This window comes from Acartia tonsa, chromosome 9, assembly GCF_053477335.1.
Source record: "Acartia tonsa isolate MP-2025a chromosome 9, ASM5347733v1, whole genome shotgun sequence".
In the NCBI taxonomy this organism is placed as follows: Eukaryota; Metazoa; Arthropoda; class Copepoda; order Calanoida; family Acartiidae; genus Acartia; species Acartia tonsa.
In genome coordinates this window covers 28,414,213-28,442,207 of record NC_137268.1, presented here as the reverse complement: position 1 = coordinate 28,442,207, position 27,995 = coordinate 28,414,213, and the positions used below count along the sequence as shown (strand labels likewise).

The window sequence follows — 27,995 nt, the reverse complement described above, 5'->3', positions numbered from 1 at the left end:
TATGAATCACATATTTTATATAAATAAAACTTGTATTTTCATTATAAAAAAGTTTCGACTTTCTATCTTGCCAAGTAAATATCATTTCCCCATAGCGTGCTGATTGACACATCAACTTAAAGGGAGTGTGAACGTAATAATTTCTCATCTGATTATCAAATCTTAACATTTTTTAAGCACATTTCACTACACTGATCAACCAAAAACGTCCTATTAACAAAAATATGCTGGAATAATGCCTTGATTTTATGGTATTTTGGGAGGGAAAAAGGAAAAAACAGGGAAAATCTGAACGTTTTTGTTTCTTAAAATGTTTGTAGGGATATTTAACCTGTCATATATAGTTGAAACAATTTACTTACTGTTAAGGATTTATTTTATGATATAAAATTGCCAATTAGTTTTTTTATAACGTAGTAATTAGGTAATAAAGACCTATTTTAAATTCGTAGTATTGACATAAAAATACCTCACTGTCTACAAAGGGTTGAATCTCACAGGTTATTTAAATAATAATATCCTTTTTTATTGTGTTGGACAATAAATAACCCACTTTGGAGGATTAGTTTACACTTTTATCAGACTGTTTATAAAGAAATATTGCGTCTTTATTATTTACAAATTTGTAATTAAAGGTGGGCGAGAGATGAGCCATTTAAAGTTAATTGGATACTAATAAAAAACCTGTTTCTAAATTTGTTATTGTATTTGGTTTTCAATAAAAAATATTGCTTATTTTATCAATTTCTAAGTAACTATACATTGGTTTAAAGCAAGGATTATGTTAAAAGTCAGCTTAACCGTTAGGAAAAATCAAGAACTATGTGAAAAAGTTTAATTTTAGCTATAATGGGAGAAAATAGCAATTTAATGCACATTTTATATAATACAGAAAATTTCTTCCTTTCCCTGTACCTTATAAAAATCTTCGGAAAAAGCCGTTTTTTAAGTAAACAAAAGCGCGTTTTGCTCTAACTGTGAGATATTATGAATGAGATAATGTTAAGATTTGATATTAAGATGAGAAAAATTTACGTTCACAGTCCCTTTAAGGATTGATAAAAAAATAAGAATAGAAAAAATTTCAAAATTATTTCTTTTATAATTTTCTTTCCAATTAGCTACATCCCTAAAGAACTTGAATAGTAATAACATTGTTAAATGATCTAGTATTAATTTGCAATTAGAATATTAAGAAGTTATTAATATTATTAGATAATTATATTAAATACATAAACTTTAGTTATTAAAGTTTTTAATTGTTTTATTTGTTTAAATTATAGTTAAATTTAAAAAAAGATGACAAAATCAATAAAAGCGAAGATCCATAATATTATGTCAGGACAAAGGAACATTAACAATTGTAGAGTCTTAGAAAGTCGATGTAAATCTGTGGCAAAATTGATTAGATACAGGAAACTGTTTTCTCGTATTCATTCGAATCCGGTGGATAGGAACCGGTTCTCATCCATACGAAAAAACTATGTCTAGCATCGTATTATATCCAACTTTCTACGAATATAGAAATGTACAATCATAAGATCAAAACCATTTTTTTAGCCGGTGATTTCGGCACCTCGGGGCTAAAAAAATAGTTTTAATCTCATAATTGTACCTCCTATATCCGCGGAAAGCCGTTTATAATACGATGCGAGAAATAACTATTAGGACATACTTACATACATTAAGGATTCATAAATCACCATGCAAGTTTGAAATCGAATGGACAATTCTAACATGCCTAGAGCGATACATTACGGATGTAAATATATGTGTAGAAAAGCTTAATTTTTTAAAAATTGTAGTAGCGAAGTTATCCTTAATGCTATTTGGGGTAAATGCATTTCAACGGCTGCTATATGAGATAGACCTCTGAAATTTGTATTATTTAATACTTATATTTGCGGGAACTTTTGTTTAATGAAATCTTCCAATTTTTAACATGTACAAAACGGCCTGGTTTATTGCGTCAAGATCCATGACAGATCTATATAGGAAATAAATGTCTATATATGAGCTCAAGTTTTCCAAATATTAAGTGTTTTAAACCCTTAGTGCTCCAATAATCCATAATAAACTCTCATTCACCAGAACGATATGACCCACTATTTTACTGCATGAAGAATAAATTCTTTTTTTTATTTAATGTTGCTATTTGAAATATATTGAAGTATTAAATTTATATTCATAAAACAGAAAATTTAAATTTATAATATAGTAAATAAAAGAAAACTTAATAATTTGATACTAGTGATACATGCGTAATGTGGTCAGATATTGAACTAAAATTTAAAGGTTAACTAAACATTTTAAGCCTTTCAGGACGATAATTTGAAATAAAAAAATATTAGGACCCTAAAATATTTTAAGAAAGAGAGGCAAAATTATAAATACTTTAAACAGGGATAGGACAATGGAAGAAAAAGATTAATATTCAATCTAGCTAATAGCGGGATAATTTTAGAACGCCACCTCTAGTTCTTTTATATGAGGCTTTCTTCTAAAATACAATCCTTATTATAATCCTTATTATAAGGTAAAATGATGTTTGTTTGTGTGTACCCAAGGATCTCGCTGAACTGATATATTTCTCCTTTACAGGGTAGCTTTTCATAGGTCCCAGGAAGGTTTATAACTATTTTAGGGAGGTTACAACTTCCCTCCCAAGAAGAAAGTTAGGGAGTCGACTCACCCACTCCCCTCAAGGGCCCCTAGAGGCCTTGTGGGTCTGTCTTAGCCGCTAGTTATTATATATTTTGACAAATTATATTGTAGCTTTATAGAACCCATGTATAAAACAAAATTTTTATTCAAAATTTAGGCTTTCAAAATGTTTTATTTAAAAATGACTGATGCAATAGATTAACCAAAATTGGATTGATACAAATATGAAAATAAATTTGTTCTTATTTATTGCAGGTATAATCTATAGACAATAATTATTTATAGTACTGTCTGTCCATCTGACAAGCTATAAGAAGCTACCCTATAAAGGAGAACCATGTCGGTTCAGAGGTTAGCGAGATCTATCGGTACAAACAAACAGACAGACATCCTGTTACTTCTTTTATAAGTATGCAGAATTATTATTTCTTGATTTTTGCTGTTGTTACTGTTGTTGAATTTGCATTTGCTGTAATTGTCTAAAAAATATTTGTTAATTTTGCTATAGTAATGAACTAATGACTGTCTCTTATTGCATTTAATCAAAATGTTTATGTAAAATTGTTTGCTTTAATGCAAATTCTATGAAAATAATAATACAAAGTTTTAATATGTTATAATACTATTTTTTTTTTTGTTAGTTTGCAATTTTTCTGGGAATTTTAGAGGTAAGTTTATTATTACTTTGATTATATTATTAATACTTTAGTTTAGGCAAATAGCAAGGGCTCGGCAGCCACGCTTCAGCTAATTAAAGCCGTGAATTTAAACCTGTTTAGGTGCTTAAATCAAATTTAAATATTAAATTAAAACACTAGAGGGGAAAGGGGTTAAATAACTATATGTCCCCATGCCAAGGACCTGTTGCAAACTCTCAATTGGGTCTTTGAAAATCAACCAATAGTGTCAGGAATATAGCCATATAGCAGAAAACAATTTGCTAGCAGACAAAAAAATGTCCTTGGGCAAGGGGGGCAATTATTTATCTGTATATACATCTATACTATAGATCTGTTATAAATAAATTCTACTAGCAGATTGCCATGAAAAAAATACACTATTTTAGTCAATACTTAGTAAATAAAATATGAACAAAAATTAGGAAGGATAGGTTGTTTTTCGTATGTTTGTAGTTTTTTTTTTAAGTTAGGTTCTATTGGGTACAGGGTAGCCCCGCATAAGTTAAGTTATAGTGGGTTAGGCTTAAAGAAAAAATCTGTTTAAAAATAATAGGGGGGTTCTGTGTGCTGTCTAGGCACTCTGAGGGAAAGCATCAAAGAAATATTTTATTCAATAGGTTTCGTGATTTTGCTGTTTTATAAAAATAAAAATAACAAATTTCTGTGTTATTTAGTTTTAGCAGTTAGTGACAAATGTGATATTAAAACAACAGTGGATTTTATCCTAAACACAACGTGTGGAAAGGTAAGGTATATCCAAAAATCATTAAAAAAAAATTTGTAAGGTAAGAATAAAAAATAATAAGAAAATTTATATTTTGAAGGTTTTCATACGTCCTTGGATTGTTAGATTATTTCAATTTTAGATTAAAGACTTAGGATTGTTTAGACTATATTTCTGTCCCTATTTCTATGCTGCCACGACAATCGCTATACGTACAAGCGGACGAACCCAGGAATAAGGTATAACCAACAAGCGAAAAAAATCTCAAATAATATTTGGGGGGCAAATGGAGAGGTCGTCAATTTTACGATGTGTTGCCCCCCAACGACAGCTGAAAAACACGTATAGGTTTCGTGATTTTTCCCCGAATTAATTTCGTTATTAGTAGAGGCTGGGACGAACCGACCCTATTTTTAAAAAAAACTTTAAAACAATACTTAAATTTGTTTTTGTTTTATTTAGGAATGTAATTTTTTGAGTTCCCCAGATAAGTTTGAACAATCTAAAGATAAAATTGCAAAGGCTTTGCTAGGCCTAGAAAGTTTTGGTTGTTTTAAACAAGGTAACTTTTTTAGCATAGATAATATATGTCTTTTAAACATTACATCCTATTATATAAAGTAGTAAGCGTTTTTTTTGTCTGAAGCTTAAGATCTGAATATCTACTAAACCGAATAGGTTCCCCATTTAAGGGAAGCTTCATATAGGTCCTAGAATGGTTTTAGCATAGGTAATGTTTAGATATAAGACTTTAGAATGGTTTAGAATGGGTTTCAGATTTTTCTTTCCATCTCTACTTCTTTGAATGTAGACCTCCTAGATGAAAGTGGTACAACTGCTAATTAATCATAAAGTAGTACAAAATCAACCCCCTTCCTTCTCCACTTTTTGGAAAAAAGGGGGAGTGGTTTCGTTTGGTTGTTCATTTTTTTTATGTCAGGTTAAGTTAGGTTAGGTTATATTTAGTACTGGGTAGCTCCGCAGGGTTAGGATACCGCAAGAAGAGGCTCCACGAGTTACTCCTCATTAATTTTTATTTAATTTAAAAATCAGATCGGGGAGAGTCGGTGCTCGCCAGGTACTTTGGGGGAAACCGCGTGTAAAAGCAGAAATATAATTACTTATTAATTATAATTTTATAAAGCTACATCTTTTTAACTTGCTTTAGATGGTTTTGAAAATCTGGATGATTATATGCTAAAATTAATAAAAATGGCAGAGGACGATAGTAAGGTACGAAGTTTTACTTCTTTACTTTATTTTTTGGGGTTGGGTAAGGTTAGTAGACCTCCCCCCTTTTTAAAAACCATCACAGGACCAGTTGGTATATTCCCTGAAGAGTAGAGCCCAATCGGTTCAACTGAGATTTTAAGCTCCAGACAGACTTTGTATTATAGATATAAATACTATATCTTACAAGGTTTCGTAATAAATAAATTCTTATTTTCTGGTAACTCAATTCTACTTAATTTTCAGAATTTTACGAATTTCTGTTTCATTTAATAACAGTTTACTGTTTTTTTTTTTATATTTAACTTTCAATGCACATTACTCATAATTTATAAAGTAGTTGTTTATTTATCTGAAGCTACAGACTTCAAAACATAATTGTCCGAATAGGTTGCCTATACAAGGAAGCTTTATGAATATCTTGGAGTGGTTTTAGGCTATTTTAAGACCTCCCCCGCCTCATATATACGGTGAAAGAAGCAATGAATGTGAATGTACTTATCATTTTTTTCTTGATTTAAATTCTATTTCTAGATAAATGGAGAATTAATTGTGTCTGCAATCACAGACGTTAAAAGGCTAAGGTGAAAAAAAAACAAGAAAAAAAACATTTCGAATTTAATTAAAATCCAGAATATTTCAACAACAAAGTTGAGCTACGATATTATTGTTAGATATAAAGAGTATGTTAGTTGTGCAGTTATTCTATAAGTAGGGTATGTCAATGCGTACTATACTGTGTCACAACAAAAATACTTTATATTATATTACAAGGCTTTGTGACTTTTAAAAGAAGGAAGTTTAGGGATTACACACAAACAAAAAAATCAAATCTATTCTTATTTTAAAATTATAAGAACAATAAGTGGGGGTTCACTGTACTTGCTAAGCACTTGAGGAAAAGCACCTTTCACTGCTGCGCTACTTATGGACATATAAATCATTGTTTCCTTATTTGAACAATTACTCATAAAATAAATTCAGGAATAAAAACGACGCAGGAAAGAAATTTATATCCACAAATCTTGGAAAGCAATTGAAAGGTAATTAATGGGTTTCCCCCAATAGGCCATTTTGAAAACCAAGCCCCCATACTCATAACTTTTAAATTTGAACACCAAGCCCCCATACTCTTAACTTTTAAATAAATTGAAAACCATTTCTTGTTGGTGGGGGAGGGGAGTTTTTAAATTGTTTGTTTATTACTTTAGGTCAGGTTAGGTTAGATAATGTTGGGTACTGATAGCCCCGCAGGTTTTGGATTAATTAAAAACTACCCCAATATATTTTAAATTTTTTTTAAATTCAGGGGGAAGGGGGGGGTTCAGTGCTAAACATTATAGGAAAAGCAGATATCCTAGAATAAACTGAAATGTTAAAAATTGTCAATTTACTTTTTTTATTTTCTTAGACGCGGAACAGTACGTAAAAGCTATAAAAGGTAAGAAAACTTATAGTATAGAAATATTAGTTTGTAAATTAAAGTTTCATAAAACCAATTGTTTTAGTAGTTTTAGCTACTTAGGAAAAGTTATTTAACAAGTAATATTATTTTTCAGAATTTCACCGAAAAAAAGGTATTTACTTTATACATTTACAATCTTCTATGTCTCTAAAGGCTTCTAGGGGAAGTGAGGAATTTTATGTCGACCCCCCCCCCCTTTTTTAAATTTTTGTTAGGAATTTTTTTGATGGGTGATTTCTCTTGGGAGGGTGAATGTACCCTTCCCTAAATTAGCTTTTAAACTTTATTGTAAAAAGAACAATAATGGTCCAGTGGTTATCAAGATCATAAGCTGCAGACACAAAATTACATTCTGTTACTTATATTATTATAATTTTGGATCAGGTGCAGTTCGCGGTAAAAATGTTCCTTTCGTTGCAACGATAAAAGCCAAAAATCTATGAACTTGCCAGCGGTCAAACAGCAGACCAAAATAATCTGTAATTGCCAATACTCTCGCAGCTAACTTAAATGCGCGAAAAAATCATGCATGTTTTCTTTCGTCAAGCTTTCCTGATCATCATTAGATCTTGGCTATTCCAGATTATTTGTTCGTATGAGAACATAACATATATGTTTAGCCGTTTGGCAGCAAGCAGCTTTTAAAGTTCATGGATTGTAGGAGAAATAAGGACCATTTTACCGTAAACTGCACTAGATCCATATAATTATCTTAACTATTACGGCACAGATGTAGATTGTAAGGGTGAAAACAAGGATACAAATATGAGATGTAAATATGTAAAGCATCTCGCGGATTTTATTCAACGATTTGATTTGGAGGTAAATTTATAAAACAAAATTGAATATAAATTTGTTGTAAAATTGTGTAAATACATGATAATGTTTATTAAGGACACGTTACATATTTAGGAATTGATTATAAATATGCTTCGCTTACAATATTGTACCTTGTTGCCATAGAAATTAACTTTTATGAGATTAAAAATCAGATGAATAGGATAACTTTACTATTGAAAACATTTTAATGGCGTTGATAAATATTTTAAATGGATTCTGACTTTTTTGAAACGATTATAGATTTGCTTTGCTGTCTAAATCGTACCCGACTATAATAGAATCATCATAGAAGGTTTGAATTCCATAAAATCTAACGTAACTAAATTAACAATATTAGCTATACGTTACTTATGGACTTACAAACGTATGGATGAGCCTACAAACCCTAATTATAGAAAAGCTTTGCTTTTAAAAAAAAATGTTGTTGACAATTTCAAACTAAAAAAAATTTAATTTTAGCATTATGGCCAATTTGATCCGGAATGGCATGACACAAAAAATAAGCTGGGGGAAAAGTTGACCTTTTTGGATGGGAAAGATTTCATCTATGTGGCCAAGGCTTTGATTACAGATGTCAGCGAATGGAATAATAAGGTAGGTTTCAAAGTCTGTTCAAGCCTCAAAGTCTGGCGGTTTCCCTCAAAATGTCTAGTTAAGCACAGGAAACCCCGTCTCACCCTTATTTTGAAAAAAAAAATTTTCATGTATTTGTGACTTACTTTAGGTAATGTTAGGTTTTATTGGATTCGTGGTTGCCCTGCAAGTTTTTAATACAATTTAATTTCTTATTTCCGCTTGTAAAATAATGTTCACATCCTCACTTGAATAATAAGTTTCGTGATTTTAAAACCATTATTACAACATGTTCAGTAATTTTAACCATTTTTTTATTTCAGAAAGCATTGCAACTGGTAAAATATGGAATTAAATTAGCTGCAGAAGAAAGGTTAATTTGTTTTTGTAGCGCAGCTGATCAATAACTACATATAGTTTTTGCCGCCAGAATGTGTAAACTTTCTAACCAATGATATGGTTGGATTGTTCTTACACTGGTTCCTTTTTGGTCTAATTAAGAGATTGGGAATCTAGACTTTCTATATTTATTTGTAAACAGTTGCGTGCAGAGCAAATAACCAGGGAGTGTTAAACCATTAGGTGGTTTGAAAAAATGAGAATACAGGGGTCTCCAATTTCAATTTCAATGGGGGTTTTTGATACCTCTACCACAAGCCACTGTTTCTAATAGAGAGAGAGAGAGAGAGAGAGAGAGAGAGAGAGAGAGAGAGAGAGAGAGAGAGAGAGAGAGAGAGAGAGAGAGAGAGAGAGAGAGAGAGAGAGAGAGAGAGAGAGAGAGAGAGAGAGAGAAAGAGAGAGAGAGAGAGAGAGAGAGAGAGAGAGAGAGAGAGAGAGAGAGAGAGAGAGAGAGAGAGAGAGAGAGAGAGAGGACAATGGGCTGTTTATTTCACTAGTCCCCAAAGATTTATAATAAATTTTTTTATTCGTTGGCTTAACAACTTCAGGGACATTAGTGAACTTTGATTGGTTGATTCATTAAGTTGGGTGTACAAACGTCTCAACCACTAATTTTAATCTACAGAATTAGTAATTTAGTGTATCATCATTAGGGATGTACATCAATTTATCGGCCACTATCTCATCCCTTTAGATCCCTGGTTTTACTAATCAAATTAATTTAGAGATGATGATTTCATGAACATAAGAATAGAAGATTTAATAAAAGAATTGACAGTTGCTCCAGAACAATTGCCATTCGCTGGTGAGAAAATTATTTTTTTAATAAATCAGCAAATAACTCGATTATAGGGATTAAACTGAATGTAGGCCATCGGTTTAGTTTTGCCTGCTGGATCTTAAAGATATTTAGACAAAAATGAAATTAAAAAATATGACGTCTAATAGAATATATATGTATGTTACTAATAAAAATCAGAAAACTGTATCATTACTGATGAAAATACAGTCAAGAGCACTTATAAAGTAGATTCGCTACTTAAAATAAATACTTGATTTTAGATTATGCCGATAGTTTATCAATTGACGGTAAGTTTTTTGTTAATTTAACATCACTAAGTGCAAATCAAATCATGAAGAAACAAAAGAACAAAGTGAGTTAGAGAACAGGTTGTCATGAAAAGGGAGTGAATACGTGATTATCAAAAAATAGAAAATCACGAAACCTTTGACAAAATAAACAATTATGTCTTTTATACTATGACCGATAGACTGACAACGTAAGTTGTAAAATGAATGCTATTTAGTAAAGGATACCGTAACCAAAAATCAACACTCTTAAATCTCAAACATTAGCCGAGAAAAGCACATTTACCCAATATTGTTACGGACTGACTGACAAAGTTAATTACAATACATATACATAAATTTAAAAATCAAGGGTCTTGGTCATCACTCAACATTCCTTCACGAGTACCAGGTATAAAAATTAAAAACATTCCATTTCAGAAAATTTACATTAAGACAAAAGAAAATAGCCATCTTTTGATCTGTTTAAAATTGTAATTATTTAAAGATAATAATTAGTATTATAAAAGATTTAATGATTTTAATTTTACAAGGTGATGAGGCGAAGTTAGATTATTTAAGGTAAAATAAAGTTAACACATCATAGCCTGAAAACGGACGGAATTTCTCCTGCCCTTTTTTAAAAAAATGAAAAGAGGAGAGATTTACTTTTTTCTTTATGCCTAACACCTGTGGGAGTCAATACCCAGCGGGGCCTATACCCAGCAGTGTCCTAACCCTGTGGGGCTGCCCTGTACCTTATCTAAACTAAAACCCGACCTAAAGTGAAACACAAATAATTATGAATTAAAATCTTCATTTGTTACAGGTAATTTCTTAATAAGGGGAAATCATAGTTTCCATAGAGGCCTCTAGATTTTATGAAAAATTAAATAATGTATAATATTTAGAGAAGATAAGCATGTTATGCATGCATACTGGCATGATCTCAACAGAATTAGGGAACCTAACTACTTGTATAATATTTAGAGAGGATAATGATGTACACATGATGCAAGCATACTGGCATGATCTCAACAGAATTAGGGAACCTAACTACTTGTATAATATTTAGAGAGGATAATGATGTGCATGTGATGCATGCATACTGGCATGATCTCAACAGAATTTGGGAACCTAACTAATTGTATAATATTTAGAGAGGATAATGATGTGCACATGATGCAAGCATACTGGCATGATCTCAACAGAATTTGGGAACCTAACTAATTGTATAATATTTAGAGAGGATAATGATGTGCATGTGATGCATGCATACTGGCATGATCTCAACAGAATTTGGGAACCTAACTAATTGTATAATATTTAGAGAGGATAATGATGTGCACATGATGCAAGCATACTGGCATGATCTCAACAGAATTTGGGAACCTAACTAATTGTATAATATTTAGAGAGGATAATGATGTGCATGTGATGCATGCATACTGGCATGATCTCAACAGAATTAGGGAACCTAAGCACAGAATTTATGAAAGATTCTTCTATTTTCATAATCTCTTATTACAAAGGTAATTTTCATGTTAATTTAAAGGTCCTAGGATAAACAAACAAAGAAGTGACAAACGTCGGAATGGAAACTTAGCCTAACCTAACCTATTTTAAGACATCTTATAGGTTTTTCCAAATGCCTACATGAATGCTTATTTAACCTAACCTAAACTGTTTAAAAATAATTTAGATATTCCTTCATTTGTGCACTCTGACATTTGTCACTCCAGCGTTTGTGCTGGAACCAATTTAATCCTTCCTTTAAAAAAAATCTCTACAGTCAAACGTAATATTAAGTATCAAAGCACAAAAAATCAAGGATTGACTAACAAACAAAGTGTTATATAGAGCGGATGTTATATATTGAATAAAAACAAGATCACGAAACCTAATACATATAATTATACAAAATGTATTTTGTAGCATGAATGACAGACAGACGGACGCACATTGGTATAGGAGATCTTGATGAGCCTCTAAGAAATTGATGATTTCATCATTCCGTTTCTAACCGACGGACAGACAGAAATTTATGATTATAGAATAGCTTTGCTACTTAATTCCACTGAAACCTTATTTTTTTCAAAAAGAACCTTTCTACACTTAGGTGCATATCTAAATCTGACTGTCAATCTATTGATGTTAGAATTATCCTATTGTTTTAAAACCTAGCACAAATAAGAAATCGTTGCAACTCCAACATCATTACAAAAATTTTAATAGTTTTTTAGAGATATAAACTTTATGTGACATAATAGTAATATTTTTTATGGTTCATAAGTTTGTGAGCATACTACAAAAGATTTTGCAATTTTAATTTTATCAATAAAAACATATTCTCTCTCTTTTTACTTTTTTATGACCCATGAATATTTGATCTTTAACTTTCTTTGTCCGTTTATACACCTATATATGATTATTTTGAGCTTCACTACTTATGAATGTTGTCATCCTTGTTTTAGATATGATCTAGAGAGACAGAACGAAGGTTTGTCTCCAATAGAACAATTTACCCCACAACATCAGCTGGCAGAATTTAGGTGACTACAGAATAAGGGATAAGACAATGACCCAGGGATAAGGGATGGGAAACCTGACCGAAAATTAGGTCTCAGCCTCCTTTTTAAAGTGATGGGGCAACTTTTCTTTTTTGCCTATAAAATCAACTCATTTTCGCCAGTTCATTATTGGCTGTAGGCTAATATCCAATAGCCCGAAACTTGCTTTTAGCATTAACCAATTATTAATAACAAACGCGTCCCCCAGTTCATTATTGGCTAAATTAATTCAAGCAAACATAAATTTCTGCTATTAGAAAGACAACAATGGAAAGTTTCTGCTATCAGAAGGACAACAATATATATGACGTTCAATCACATCAACTTATTATTAAATCTACACATTAATAAATGTCCATATAGCAAAACATAAATTGAGAGATCGTTTTTTGAAGACTGAGTAGGATTCAACATTTTATACTTTAGAACAATGTGAAAAACTCATTGTCTTTAGACAATTTAAAAGTTACATTTCATGTGGAATTGATAACCCACCTAAATGATTACAAATACAAAACTAGTTCAATATGTAAATAAAAGTGTACTGTGTTTTGTTAAAAAAAAATTTTCATTAATTTTGGTAAAAATTATTGCACACTTAATTGAACTTTTCTGTTAATATTTAACGTAAAATAAATTTTTTTTAAAATTCTTGATTTATATGTATGCTATGGAACAATTAGTTGATAGAATGTTACCCATGTACTTATTCAAATCTACTTAATTTATTTATTAAAGCTGGGGGGCTAAAGCGGTGTTTATTTCTAAATACAAATTTTGGGATGAAGTAGATCCCCCCTTAAAATGTTTGAAAATAAATCAGATTTAACCATCTCAAAAAAAACTTTTTTTTTAAATGGGGGGGGGGGGGTTGGCGAAGTAATAACGGGATTCTACTTAAAGCCACTAACATATTGGTTCTTTGAAAAGTTTTTATTATATTTTATGATTGGTGAAATCAACTACCTGAATTCTATTCTATACTTTTTTTCTTTGCATTCATATAATAGCTATTTCATCATTGTTCATAGTTTTCAAATCTAACTACTGCGTCATCCCGAAACTAGTTTTTTAGGCCTAGTTGGAAAATAGGCCTGGAATAATATTTTCTTACGTTTCCCATCCCTTATCCCTGCAATGACCTAGAAATTGATGAACAATATCCCCAATTATGATACACAAAATTACTACTCTGTAGATTTAAATAAGTGGTTGAAACGTTTAATCACTCAATACACCTATAATAGCCTATCAAAAGCCATTGTAAAAATATGACGAAACGTCCCGTAAGAGGCGTTGCCACAAGAGGGACTATACCCGATATTTTCTTTTATAAGGACACCAATTTTTTTCAATACTGATATGTTTGTATGTTTGTCCAAAGAATTTAGCTAACCACAAAACCAAAATGGTTCCTCTATACAGAGAAGCTTCCTACAGATCCTGACAATGGCTTTAACTATTTTTAGTGAGGGTCGTTTCGTCCGTCCGTCCGTTCAATTCGTTTTAGGAAGCTTAGAAACTCTATAATCTTTACAAGAAAGTCCGAACATCCATTTAAAACATACCAAATTTTAGCTTTTTTAACAACTTTTTATATTCTATAATTACCCTATTTATCTAAATTTGGAATACTGACTTCTAGGACAACATAGTACAATGTTATAAACAAAGAATCTCTAAAATTAATGCCTAAAAATGTATCCTTTATTTAAGCAGTTTTGCAACAAATTTGGTTACAATTTTCTTTAGACTCTCTACATTTATATTCCGCTTATTTAGTTCTGACAATCTACAAGTGTTAATGTTTGTTTGTCCTACAATTTAGATCTTTTTTGGATGTTGTCTTCCTTGTTTAATATTTTACACATATTATATTTTCTAGCACAGAATATACAATTAATGAGATAAATGACCCTCATGGCGTTCTCAGAGATTATCACAGGTAAATAGATAAAACAACGGACGGACGGACATTTTGAATTATAGAGTAGCATCGCTACTAACAACATGCTAAATAAACTGTGGCTACTCTATGCTATTTTATTAAGTAATGTTTGTAACTAAGTTTTGTTTGGTTATACAAGATTTCATTATATGCTGATCAGATTGAGTTCTTCATTTTAAAAGAGCAAAACACAATTTTTTTTTTAGATTTAAGTCTCGGTATAGTTTAATCAATTTTCCTACCCCTTCGAATGTAGAGTCACAATATGCTTTGGATGCAAAAGCTAGTAAAGTTATAATCTACACGCTAAAGTAGTTTTGGTGGTTTCCCTAAACGTGCGTTGTTGAGTACTGCCCCCCCCCCCTCCCGGACTTAATTGAAATAAATTGAAAATAGGGAGGCATAAGGAGGTGTGTGTCGGTATGTATTTCTTGTATTCCCCGGCAAGTTCGAACCCATTAATCCCTTTTTCCTTACACCAAAATTCCCCAGAGAATGAGTGTGTTACGTGGCATTCCTAACTATCTCCGCGCGTGGCTTGTAAACAAACAAGAGAGACGCGCACTTTTCCTTTGATAAGTCCCACGTGAGGAGCTACGTGAATGAAAATAATGTATTGCTTGAATATACATGCGCTCTGATGTGTGGAAGATCTCAAATAAGCCTTCCTGCTTAGTTTGACATCATATGTGGTAAGAATTTATCTTTTAATTCTTGAAAATAAGCGTAGAATGGTACAATTTTATGAAGAAATTTAAATCATTAATTTTTCAGCAAATAGACCATTTAACTGCTAAGTTTTGATATACGAATATTTACTTTTATGTTATTGATTATTTTATTCCAAAATTATCAATTTCTGATGCGATTTAATATGATTCGTGCCAATTTTAAGTTTTTTAGAAAATTCATATTTTTTATTAAATTAAAATCACGCAACCTCGATGTTACAAGATAATAACAATTAATTTTATGTAATTAATTCTTATATTTTTGTTTTAGACTTACTGTTTTCATGGTAATAAATACACATTCGTAAACTTCACTATGTTGGTCATTCGGAGGGCTTCGAGATAAGATTTCGAGAACGGCTAGGCATTGCGTTCCGAAACAAGGTGGTTTCTGTGCTTGCCTGGCACTTTGAGGGAAAACCCCGTATTCTGATGTCCAATAAGATCTGAATACGAACTATCTACAACTTTTAGTAGAGCTTCCTGTTAGTTTGTTGAAGGTCTCACGATGTTTTACAGCGGGGATAGTATATTTTTTCCTAGCTCACCTTAATTTGCCAAGTGATTCCAGATATCGTATCTGACATTCAGCTTTTACCAATTTGTCTCAGTGGGTCATTAAATTGACCTCCAGAAAATAGAAAATTTTAAATGGGTGACCGTATTCTCTGGACAGGATTTTATCCTACCTAGAAAAATCCCTAGTTACAGAAACCGTAACCATATTTGTATCATAAGAAGCGTCTGTATATTTAATAAAGTATTATACATGTTCTTCAAAAAATATATTTGTAACTTTTTGTTATAAATAGTTATAATATTGTACTTTAGCAAATTTGTTTAAAATTTAATTATTTTTGATACTTTACATTAGAGACTAAATATTAATATCAATACAATGTATTTTTGAGACGCCTAGCGGAAAAACTTTGAACTATATACTAAACAAAAATTGTTTCACAAGAACTTTAGAAAATATTGTAAAGGGCAAAGCTACTGTATATATTTTCAGTTCGAGATTTCAGTGTAAGCTTTCAAAGAAGAGTGTTAATGAATTAACAAGAAGCCTGCTTGCTTTACACAAGTAATTCCTTGTTTATTGTTTATTTTTGCAAAGTAACTTCGATTAACTTTAATTTTCCTGAAGATCTTTGATTTGCCTGTAAAAAATGACCTCATACAATACAAATGACTAATAGGCCAATACACAGACTAAATTACCAATGACAGGCCAGTATACATTTTAATTTACCATGCAATGGTAGGCTAGTATGACTAAATTTTTTATAGGCCCTATAAAAAGCTTTAATTTTCCTTATTAGCGCAGTAACAACAACTAAAAATCTAGATTTAGAAGTTTTTTGAAATAAATCACTAAAATGAATATTTATGACGCCGGCTCTTTTTATTAAACTCAATTTTTTCTTTAAAAACTATAATCTGCCAAAAAATTAAGAAAGTTTATTAAGGAGAATAGTTATTTATCGCATCGTATTATATACAGCTCTCCGCAGATATAAACTGTACATTTACAAGATTAGAAACAATTTTTTAACCCTCAATGTTAAAGTCATAGGCTAAAAAAGGTATTGTTATCGTACTTTTTTTTATATCCATAGAATACCCAATATAATTCGATATCATAAATAATTTTTCAGTATGGCTACGAACCGGTACTAATACACCGGGTATTAATCGGTTTTGATGCGATACTGGACAAAATTAATATTTCTTGTATTAACCCATGTGTGTATCCTAGTGCAGGAAACGTACCCTTAGAAGACTATGGGAAAATTGCTGACTTTGGATATCATGCTAAGGTTAGATTTAATCAGGGATCTTAAGGGAAAAGATAATGGATGAAAAACTAATATACAATACCAAACTACCCCTTCTGTAGATTAAAATTATTGGTTTAAAAAGTTTGGGCACTACTAGTTTTGAACCAACTAATCAAAGTTGACTAAGAGTATAAAACGCTTTGAGCCAATGAGTAAAAAAAAGTGATTTTAAAACTTAGGATACCAGTGTAACTTTCAGCCCAATGTCCCATCCCTACTACCCATTTCATAAAATAGGTTTTAGACAAGTTAGGTTAGATACTATTTAAGAATTAGCATATTTATTATTAGGCTAAATTCAATTAGCATGTGCGATTCTAGTAAACCATTTGAACATAATTGTTATTGTTCTTTATTTTTTAATAAAAACTTGTTCTTGTTAAAAGTTTATTTTTCAGCTACATAACTGTTTAAGGTAGGATTTATTACTTTTGTATACACACAAATTTGAATAAGGTCACACACAGATTTTACTACAGTCCAACCCCTTTTACAAAATCTTAAACACTGCAAGAAACGTATAGCGTTACAGACACACATACACATACACCAGTTTCTTAAACACATGAGGTGCCCTAACCCTGTTGGCTGCACAGTACTATAGATAACATTACCTAACATATCTAATGACAAAACGAATATAAGAAAAACGACCCAACCCTCTCTTATTTTTAATATTTTTCAAATAAATCGGGTGGTCGGTATTTGATCAACTTGAGAAAAAGAGAGAACCCGCTAATATAAAAGAATTTTAAGCAATATGTATTTAGTTTTAAAAATATAAATCCAAGTTTTATGTAATAATAAATTTGTTTTTGATTTAACAAAGGGATGATTGTGATATGCAGTTATTGGAATCTTTTGCCGGTAAGATTTTATTTTAAAAGTGTCCATAAAGTCTGATTATAAAAAGTTAGTGAATTAAAATAAAAGTTATATTAGTTATTTAATATTTATTACATCTTGTTATAGACAACTTTTCGCGGATAGTAAATTATAATATTAATTTCTGTTTTGTTAGCCCCAAAGGGCCAATGATCCAACTAAAAATTTTGTATTATTAATAAGTTTTATTATTCGTTAAAAATTGTCTATAATATGATATGATATATGATTTTTCAGTATGGCTCAGAACCGGTTATAATCCAGCAGATATTAAATGGTTTCAAAGCCATACTGGGAAATAAAATAAGATTACTTTTATCTTTTATGTTTTAGTGTCTGCAAGACCTCCAGTATTTTACAGGTTGTTAGTATAAATATGACTTTTAATATCTAAATAAGTATATGTAATACATATTATGTATTTATAAATTTTCAATAACATATTTTATGTTTTTTAAAGCTTAATGGATCAATCATTATGTAATCAATCACTTTGTAATTTACAAAAATATTATTTATATTTAAGCTGCCAGCTATAAGAATGCAAATAGAAATACTAAATTAGAGGTTGCTAACTATGGCTGCAGTTTTTTTAGCTGCTACTGATTATCAAATAGATTAATTTCTTTTAAATTGTAGAATTCATACTGAAATAAATAGAATTTGGTTCAAATATTTTGTAAGTATGTATTATGGTTCGTTATCGAATTTATATAAATTCTGCTATTGTAGTGTAAATGATGCGTTTCTGTGAAAAAATATTAAATTGTTTTACTCTTTTAAAATTTATTTTATTTTGTTTTGAAAAACTGTTAATTTTTGTGTACAAGCCTGATGAAGCCTTAAACAAAGCCCTTTATAGTAAGTTGAAATCAAAAGTTAAAAATTCACAAAATATGTATATTTTTAGGAAAAATATACATATTCTTTTGTTGATGTAATGCCTCCTCAAGGTAATGTTTAAAATCTTAAATTCCATTAATTTTTGTAGTAGCAGGACAAAGTGTCTCAAAAATCAGCCATGTAACACCATAAAAATAAGAGGAGAAGTGGGAAAGAAAACCCCTAAAAAAGGGATGGATAATCCATCGTTTGTATGACGTCACATGGCTGATTTTTGAGACTATTTGTCCCAATACCGTGTATCCAATTAAAAGATTTTTTCGTTATTTTGTAGGATTACAAGTTCTGGGAATTTCATTACACTCTAGGTGCAAGGAGATAAATCAGGTTTGAATTTGGAGATTTATCATAGTAATAAGCTGGAATTTGTAATACGTATGATATAAATGAATAATATACGTGGATATTATGACAGGGGAAAATTTGCGACAATCTAGGTAGCCTTTTCCCCTGTCATTTATTTGTCAGTTTGTTTATCCAGTAGGGAATGGGATGGGGTAAAGAGGGGGATGGGTGAGATCGTCATTTTATCCAACTACAAGGTTCAGAAAATCTAGTGTAAGATTCAAGTAATTCCACTTGCAGATATTTAATTTAAAGATATGAAATCTTTAAATACTTGTATCTATGAACTATAAATAATACTGGTCCTCAAAGTTTCTATGCTAGATTTATTGCATTTTGAAGAGGTGTTCATCAATATATAGTTCATTGTATTATCCTTTAATATCAGAAAAAAAAATTGAAAAATATTAAACTTTTTTACTCAGGTAGAAACTTTTTGGGAGAAGGTAGAAAACCATTACAAATTAAACCACCAACCATACGAATTTGACATAAAGTAAAGTATTATTATATTTATATTTTTAATATTGATCATTAATTACAGACTACCAAATTCAAAATTTTGTAAAAAAAATTTCTCGTATTCATTCGAATCCGGTGGATAGGAACCGGTTCTCATCCATACGAAAAAACTATGTCTAGCATCGTATTATATCCAGCCAAAGGCACCGGCTAAAAAAACTGGTTTTAATCTTATGATTGTACATTCTATATCCGCGGAAAGCCGTTTATAATACGATGCGAGAAATAACTATTATATCATGTTCGATTAATAATCTAGAATGTAATATTTTTATTTGTGTTATTTTGACATAAAACTAGCCTTTGATACTGTTTATCACAATACACTTTCTCCGCATATCTGATTACTTATCGCTCAGATTTGAAAAAAGCTAATAAAGCACAAGGAGAGCATAATGCACATAGACACTTTATAAAGTTTAATTTTATGTGCATTTTCTCTAGTTGTGTACTTCCTGTACATTATTTCACCTTAGCTATTGCAGATTAATATCAAGCAAAAACTATTTTCTAGGTTGTGGAATCCCTTTTTTCAAGTGAAGAAAGTTATGATCAGAATTTTTATTGGATCAGTTAATTCAGAGTAAGATTTAAATACACAGTCAGTATGCCTTGTCAAGAACATAAACTCCCCTTAATTTGCATTAATTTTAGAATAAGAGTACGTTAGGTTTTATTGGGTACAGGTTAGCTCCCCTGGGTTTGACATAAAGAAAAAACCCCAGCCCCCCTTTCCCCCTTATATTCAACTAAAATTTGAGGAAAAACTTACTTTTTTTTACCTACAAATTTTATCGATGATAAATTTAAAATACATGATTTTTAATTCATTAAAAAATATTTGTCAGATTGAAGAAACATATTGAGATAGATAGATTTACTTACTACATTAATGGACAAGTTTATCCTGAAATTAGAAGATTTGATGTAAATTCTACCTTTGTAAAACAGGTGACAGGTTTCTTTATTTTTTATACTCATCTGAAAAGCTTATTGCGAAAAAATAACTTTTTAGAATTAAAAACGAAGCTTTACAAAGTGTCTAAAAAAATCAGCCGTGTGACGTCAAAAAAAATGAGGGGTTATCCATATTTTTTAGGAGTTTCCTTTTCCACTTTTCCTATCATCCCTCATTTTTATGACGTCACACGGCTGATCTTTTTAGACACTTCTAAAACAGAAATTATTCAGGGAGTAAGGGAGGGGACAATGGATCGAATATTCAATTTTTAGGAGTCTCAGACTTTGGGGACTGGCTTAAAGGGAATGTGCAAGAATTTAGCAGTTTCTGACTGAGTTTGGGGACTTGCGCATAGAATGCCGCTACTCGTTATGTATGTTTTGAATATTGCAGACGGGGAGAAGGGATAAGGGAAGTGGGGGGAAGGGAAATAAACACTCGTTGTGTTAGTTTGGAATGTAGCAGACGGGGAGAAAGGAGAAGGGAGCTGGGGGCAAGGGGCAAGGGAAATAAACAGAATAAAAAGGGGCAGTCATATTCTTGCTAGCAGCTGGCCGGGTCCAATAATCTTTTAATATAAAAATCACACCAAAAAACCTCAATATATTTCATCAAAAACAAATTGTGATTTCACTTTACATGACGCTATGTAAATCTATTATTCAATTAACAATCCCTTTATAATTTCCTACAAATCTATTGAATTAAACTGGATTTCATGCCCTTTCTTTGATAACTCTTATATTGAATTAATTGCCCATTGTCCCCTCCCTTACTCCCTGGAAATTATTGGAATTTATGTGATAAAATGTTTAAGTTTTGCATTTTTCCTTAAATCTGAAAACTTTACTCCATCCACTTCTCTAAAGTTTTCTCCTCTCAGGGGGGCTTGAAGAAGTTGTTGGTAAAACGTATACTGACCTGTCCTTGGTCATTTGTATTGTATGATGTAATTTTTATTAGGAACTATAAGCTTCTTCGGGAAGCTACATTTAAGGCAAGAGTAGATGATCTAATTTTTTGCTGAAAGATAATAGCAACCGTTAAATGAAAAATTGGCCTGAAAACATTAACTAAACCCATTTTCCCAATTATTTTATATTTTTGGAGAAAATCTCTTTAAAGTAGTAATCCCACCCTACTCTTTGAGCAAAGCTACCATAGTTTAATTAGAAAGTAACAACAATTTTCTATTATAGATTGATGTAAACGACTGTGGATGGCCGTATCATCTACTTTTACCAAAAGGTGGCAATAGAAAACCTTTAGAATTCAGGTATCATTTACAAACATAAAGAGCAAATTTTTTTTAATTAACAAAATATGTTGTAAATCTTTTGCCTTACAATTATGGAATAGTTATGTGGAATATGAAACTCTTCTTTTAGTTTCAAAATTTGAATATAACTTGCTGTCTTTGACGTACAAATATAGGGTGACAAAAGTAAAAGATTATTAGAAGAAAAATTATCCAATAACACCCTGACAAATCTACATGGAGATACTATTTTCAGAGTTTTAGTATTTGTTTCTGATGTTTGGGACCATAGAGTAAATGTAGGAGAGCATCCAGTTTTACATAATCCGTAAGTTTTTACAGTAAGAAAAAATTGGCTTGTTGATAGCAAGTCCAGATATTTAATATGTATAAAGTTTATTTTGATTTTATAAAAAGCATTCAGTTTTTTAATAGTGCAGCTATTCTATGATTGTATGTGTCTGTAAGTATAACTTTAACCTACGAGGTTTCGTCAGTTTTTTGAATTTTTACTACTGTCTATTTCATTTCTTTTACTATTTTTCATTAAATGCTTTGTTAACCTCCAATAATACGCAACTTATAGATAATTGTTCTTGTTTTAGTATGTGTGGAAGTAGCACAAAAGGTAAATAATTTTTTGTCACTGAAAATTTTTTGATTTTGGGTTTTTAAAAGCGAATATTTTCTACATTTAGGATTGGTTTAAGTCATAGCAGATAGCTCTAATAGCTGATTTAGGCATGTTAAAAGTATCCTATTCTTTTCAAATTTTCATGATAATTGAACATATTGATAATGGGTAGTGTTCTTTTCATGGATGGGTAGTTTCTTTTTTTCTGAGTTGAGTGAACCACAAAAAAACACTTTATTTCTACTTTTTAAAAACTTAAAAACTTGTTTGTTTTTTTCCCCAGTGTGGATATCTTATCTTGTAAGGCCCTATCCATGTGGGACTGACATAACCCTTATTAACCTAACCTAACATAACCCTGTCATTCATTTTCCATTGAATGTTGCTAGCAATGAAAAAAGAGAATCAATGGATTGTGGATGATAACAAAGAATATGGGTTTCCTTTCAACAGAAATTGGAATTTTCCACACCAAGATATTTTTAACAATCAAAACAGGTTCTCAATTTTTTAAAATTTTCTTAACTAGGTTTTGCCCGTACGTCTGTAATGGTTGGTTATATCTTATTGTTCGAACTTGAAACGAAATTATAATCGTTATGAAGTCCGTAGAGCCATTTAAAACATGTTTATTTTAAAAACGTTTTGATACAATTTTATAATTATATAATTATCTTATTCGTCTTCTGATTTTTGGTATACTGATTACTAGGATACTAAGGTACAATCTTATAATAGAAGTATCCCAATAATCAATTCTTGAAAATATTTCCTTAAACAGAATACCAATTTAGCAACCTTACAAAAAAAATTAAACACAAATTTATATAAACTTATCCTATTATATAAAGTATCCTTAGACACAGTGATTCGCCCTTTTAGGGCTCATCAGTATGGCTTAATTCATTAGAGTTAAATTTGCACGTGGCAGGTCTTGAACCGGGAACCCTTAGATTTCCAGGCCAACATCCTACCCATTGCGCCATTACCCCATGACGAGTAAGGAATGAAATTTCGACTAAAGAGCTCAACCAACTTATGAGTTGGGGGCCTTGCACTTATGGCTAATTAGTACGGTTTTTTATTCCCCTGAGAGTGCTCTAGTTCAGCCTAATACCTGACTGAACGAGCATTTATATCCATAAGTAGTAAGGTTCTTCTTATCTGAAGCTAAAGATCTCAAAATTGATGATCAGGATAGGTTGTACTTTTCAGGAAAGCTTTATAAATATCTTTTCCTGACCTTCCTAAAGACAAAACTAACTAAAACTTTTTATGTTTCATTCTATTCTAGATATTTTGGATCAATATCTGCTATTGTGAAAATAGTTCATACAGGTTATCATTGTATTTCTTATTTGAAACGGTGTTTTTTTTATACATTAATTTTAATATTATACGGCAGTTCTTTAAAATCTTACATCTCGAAGACTTCCTACAACATTAAAGTAAAAGAATAGAGGGGGTGTTTTGCTAAAGGATGAAAAACGATCTCCACCACTTTGGCCAGTTAGCTGTCTAAATTATACATCTATACTTATCCTACATCGAAGTCTTAAAAAAATCACTAAGAATGTATTAGGAAAGGATGTTAAATTCCCAGCACGTAAATATTATGTCAAACAATTCTTTGGGATAGATAGTAGGATATAATTTCTCTTGGCGAGGTTAAACTAAAATATAGGAACCAACATAGTACAGAATCGCTGGAAAGTGTCTTGTGTGATGCCATATAAATATGTCTAAATCCATCTCTTTTGGTAGAGGTTTCCTTTCCCACTTCTCCTCTCATCCCTCCTACTATACGCTGTTTTTATGACATCACATATGACACTTCCCATCGCTTCATACATCTTCGAGGAAAATATAGGATATCTTAAATACAAGTGAAGAGACAACTGCATGTGTTATATATATGTTGCCTATAGGATCTAACGCAAAACATATCTTAACTATATAATACTATTATTATATTAAGGTGAAGAGACAACTGCATGTGTTCCAGAAATGTTTCAACCTGGAGGAATACAACCCCAAGCCTTAACTGCAGACATTGGATTTTTCTCTTCTAAGGTATATAAATTAACCTTAAAAATGCAACACAGTTGTTGCCTGGAGGCCTATACTTACGGAACCACCCAGTACCCAATATTACCGAACGTAACCTGACTAATAGTAATAAGCAAACAAAAGACTACCTCCCCCCCCTTACTCCTCATTTTCGATTTACTTCAGTAATTTCATACAGGCAAAGTAGTAGTAGTTTTGAATTATTAAAAACCCTCCTAATGTCTTTGACGAGATGTAACCCTTCGGGGCTCTAATATTCTAACTTTTAACATAAAAAGAGTTTCCATAAGTAAATGAGGGTGTATGCTGGAATTGTAAATAAATTATGACATCTGTCATTGTCTCCAAATAAATCATATGACATTAATGTGTTAAATTTATGTAAATCCACCAACAGTCTAAAACATGAACGGGTAGACTGATAAATACTAAAACTAATATTATATGTGCTTAATAAAAATATTGAAAAAATGTGGAAAAACAAACAAACTTCAACCTGCGGCTAAGCATGAACAAAATTTATGTCAGTGGTTGTGGTATTGCAAAATGCTATTACAACAGTTAATTTATTGTCTTTTTTCATCGGAATAAATTTTGAAGTTATTTAATTTAAATTATAAACTTTAGGAGGAAAGGTCAGATGATCTATACGGACGTGGATCTATACCCAGAAAACTTGTATTTTGTCCGGATCAAAAAATATGTTACAGGAATATTATTTTTTTATAAAAAAATCCATGGTAATGAGTTTGTGTTTTGGATTTAACCGCGCCCTTACTTAAGACATTAAAAAAAAGTATTTAAGACGAGTTTATTAGGGAATGCCTTAGACTATGAAGCACATTCCCATAACCATTTATGAATTTCAGATAAAAGCCATGAAACAATAAAAATAAGATCAGCGTAAAAAAACATAATTTAATATTTGTAAATTTTCTCTTTAGAATCTAAATGAAATTAAATGGTAATTATAATCAATTTGACTTAAACAAAGCATTCAGTAATAAAAAAAATATGATATTAAATTAGGAGTAGAAGACCATACAAAGGAATATTTTGATCATAATAAATCTAAGCATATTTTTCAATGGCGCAGCTACCCTATTAGTGTTCGTGTCTATCGTTAATATCTAATATCCTTGTAATTTGTGTTATTATTCTTAACTTACCGTTTTGAAAAAGTCTTTGCTACTATTTCACAAATCATGTATAGTTTGAGTAATTGATCAAAATATTTAGTTAGTGCTGACACTAATAAAAGGTAATATCTATTCAAAGATCCTGATTGATAAAAAATAAACAATAAATTTATTTACACTACATCCTAAATGATAATAAACAAAATTACCGCTTTTGTAGATTAAAAATCATTGAACACTTCTAGTTTTGATTCTAATCAAGATTCCATGGAAGTCCCAAAGAGTATAAGTTTAAAGTCTTTTGGGACCATTATACATTGTGGTGCATCCCCTCTTAACATGCATCAATTGATTTTAACGTTGGGTAAAGACTTGTCTTATGGAATTTTTGATAAAGAAGTTTAGCTACCAAATATTTCATCAAGCTTCACATAGGTACTGGGCATGTTTATAACTATTTTAGTGGAGGGTGCCACCACCTTCCCAGGAGAAACAGCCCCTACAAAAAAATTAACCTCCCCTCCCAAAATGATTTTTCTATTAAAACTGATTTGAAAATGGGTAGTTTTCGACTAACCCTCACACCCCCGTAACCGCTAGTATCTATCTATTGCAGTGATTGTAAAGAAATGTTAGATGATGGCCATGGAACTGAAACTGTCAAGGAGTTGGAATTATCTATCCTTAACATGATGAATAATGACGAAAAGTAAAAAAAATTATCTATCTCCCTAATAACAAATCTATTTGGGGGATAAATACTCTCAATTCAATATGCTCCTCAAAAGTATCTACAAACTACCAAAACATTTTTAGAGGGTGTAAATGTAAATTTATTAAAAAGGGGCAAATTCTTGTCTTAAAACTTTGTAGAGTTTCAATATTATTAGTAGTGTAGGGAACATGTCTTGCCTTATAAACAGGAATAACCAAACACATTGTATATTAAGATATGTTGTGCAATTTCAATAATTTCTTTCCGTTTTTTATGCTTTAACCAAGCTAAATAATTATGGGTTGGTTTTCTGCGGATTAAAAATGACCAGCTAAATAACCAAAAAAAGTAATAATGTAAATTTTCCTAAAAATTGCTTTTTTTCAGAGCTTTTTATTGGCTAGATGAAAGAAAGGGTAAGAATGTTTTTACTATAATAAATAAAAATAGTTAGATATATTGTATCTTTACTTTGATTTTGTTTATAGGCGAAACATGTAAAGCAATGAATTTTAAAGGTAAAGGAAAATTACACTTTTGTTTTTTGATTTTTCAACATCTTGATTATTTTTATGAAAAGTTTTTTAAGGTGTTGTTAGCTGGCTCTCTTGCAAGGATGAGGTAAATATCTATAAAATACAACTGTAAGGTTTCCTTTGTTTGTGACAAAAGATCTCTGAAACGACTTGATCAACTTGGTTCTGATCCATAGCAAGCTTTATATAGACCCAGTAGGCCTAATGTATTTATAAATTTTCGTTGAAATGTTTTACAAATAAGCTAAGCATCTTACGGCAGTTTCCCTCAAAGTGCCTAGTCGCGCGTAAAAACCTTACCCCCTCCCCTATTTTTAAAATCAAATAAGAATATAAGGAGACGGGGATTAGTTTTTCGTGTAATTGTATTTTACATTAGACTAAGTCAAGCTAGATTTTATTGGGTACATGGTATCTCCACAGGGTTAGGATACCTCATGGGTTATATATAAAGAAAAAACAACCCACCTTCGTTTTAAAAAAGAAGTTCTGTACTTGATTGGTGCTGATGAAAATCACCGGTAAACTTACAAAATTTGAATGAAAAATTTAGGCAGCATTTGGTTTGTGTGTTGGACCCAGAGATAAAGGCAAAGATGACCATGAAACAGCTGATAATCTTAATAATAATGCTGATGATAAAAATACCACAGAAAAGGCCAAAGAAGATAAAGTAACGGGTATGGCTACTTTTTATAAGAAAATTTTATTACTAGCATTAATGGTAGATGAATAGTTAAAATAACGTTGCAAATTCTAAAATAATTCAATCCTTTTTGTTGTTAAATTTAACATACAATTAATGATTATAAGAAGACTAATAGGTATGAAACCCTTTCATTTGGTGACAGAGCAAAAGACCTAAAGATAAAGGACCCAGGACCATTACTACGCTTTTCTGAAAATAATTCTGATTAATCGAATCAGTAGTTTATGTGTTCAACGAATATTTCCTACTTAGATAACGTGACAAACCAGGATGATAATCAAACTGAAAGTGGAACGGCAACCATTAAACAAACAACAAACAATGATCCAATAACTGAAGTGACAACTAAAAAATAAAAAAATAATAAAGAAGACGAAGAAAGTCTCTTAATGACGTCATAAAAATGAGGGATGAGGAGAGGAGAAGTGGGAAAGAAAACCCCTAAAAAAGAGATAAATAATCCCTCCTTTTTATGACGTAACATGCTGGTTTTTTTAAGGGACTTTCTCCGTCTTCAATTTAAAAATAGTTATACTTATTTCCTATGTAGGTATACCTATCTTTTACCATCAATTTGTCAAATCT

At 30.9% G+C, this 27,995-nt stretch overlaps 1 protein-coding gene across 1 annotated transcript; it reads left to right on the top strand.

Annotated features, from left to right (window-relative positions):
* Nucleotides 1-2,815: 2,815 nt before the first annotated feature.
* On the top strand, nt 2,816-27,988 carry LOC145328685 (hemocyanin II-like). The gene is made up of 45 exons (XM_080172471.1): nt 2,816-2,919; nt 3,306-3,332; nt 4,019-4,089; nt 4,531-4,630; nt 5,237-5,301; nt 5,833-5,882; nt 6,283-6,341; nt 6,710-6,739; nt 6,858-6,875; nt 7,494-7,585; nt 8,063-8,197; nt 8,500-8,549; nt 9,301-9,380; nt 9,638-9,664; nt 10,017-10,055; nt 10,198-10,225; nt 11,059-11,175; nt 12,118-12,195; nt 14,099-14,158; nt 15,905-15,976; nt 16,652-16,712; nt 17,132-17,148; nt 17,563-17,600; nt 17,952-17,979; nt 18,258-18,297; nt 18,529-18,571; nt 18,796-18,848; nt 19,292-19,362; nt 19,903-19,971; nt 20,237-20,339; nt 21,549-21,625; nt 21,864-21,935; nt 22,213-22,235; nt 22,631-22,739; nt 23,536-23,579; nt 24,220-24,314; nt 24,939-25,023; nt 25,343-25,360; nt 25,551-25,572; nt 26,067-26,159; nt 26,553-26,581; nt 26,654-26,683; nt 26,755-26,786; nt 27,255-27,381; nt 27,663-27,988. The coding sequence occupies exons 1-45, from the start codon at nt 2,889-2,891 to the stop codon at nt 27,764-27,766; spliced, it is 2,712 nt and encodes a 903-aa protein (XP_080028597.1). The 5' UTR covers nt 2,816-2,888; the 3' UTR covers nt 27,767-27,988.
* Nucleotides 27,989-27,995: the final 7 nt, after the last annotated feature.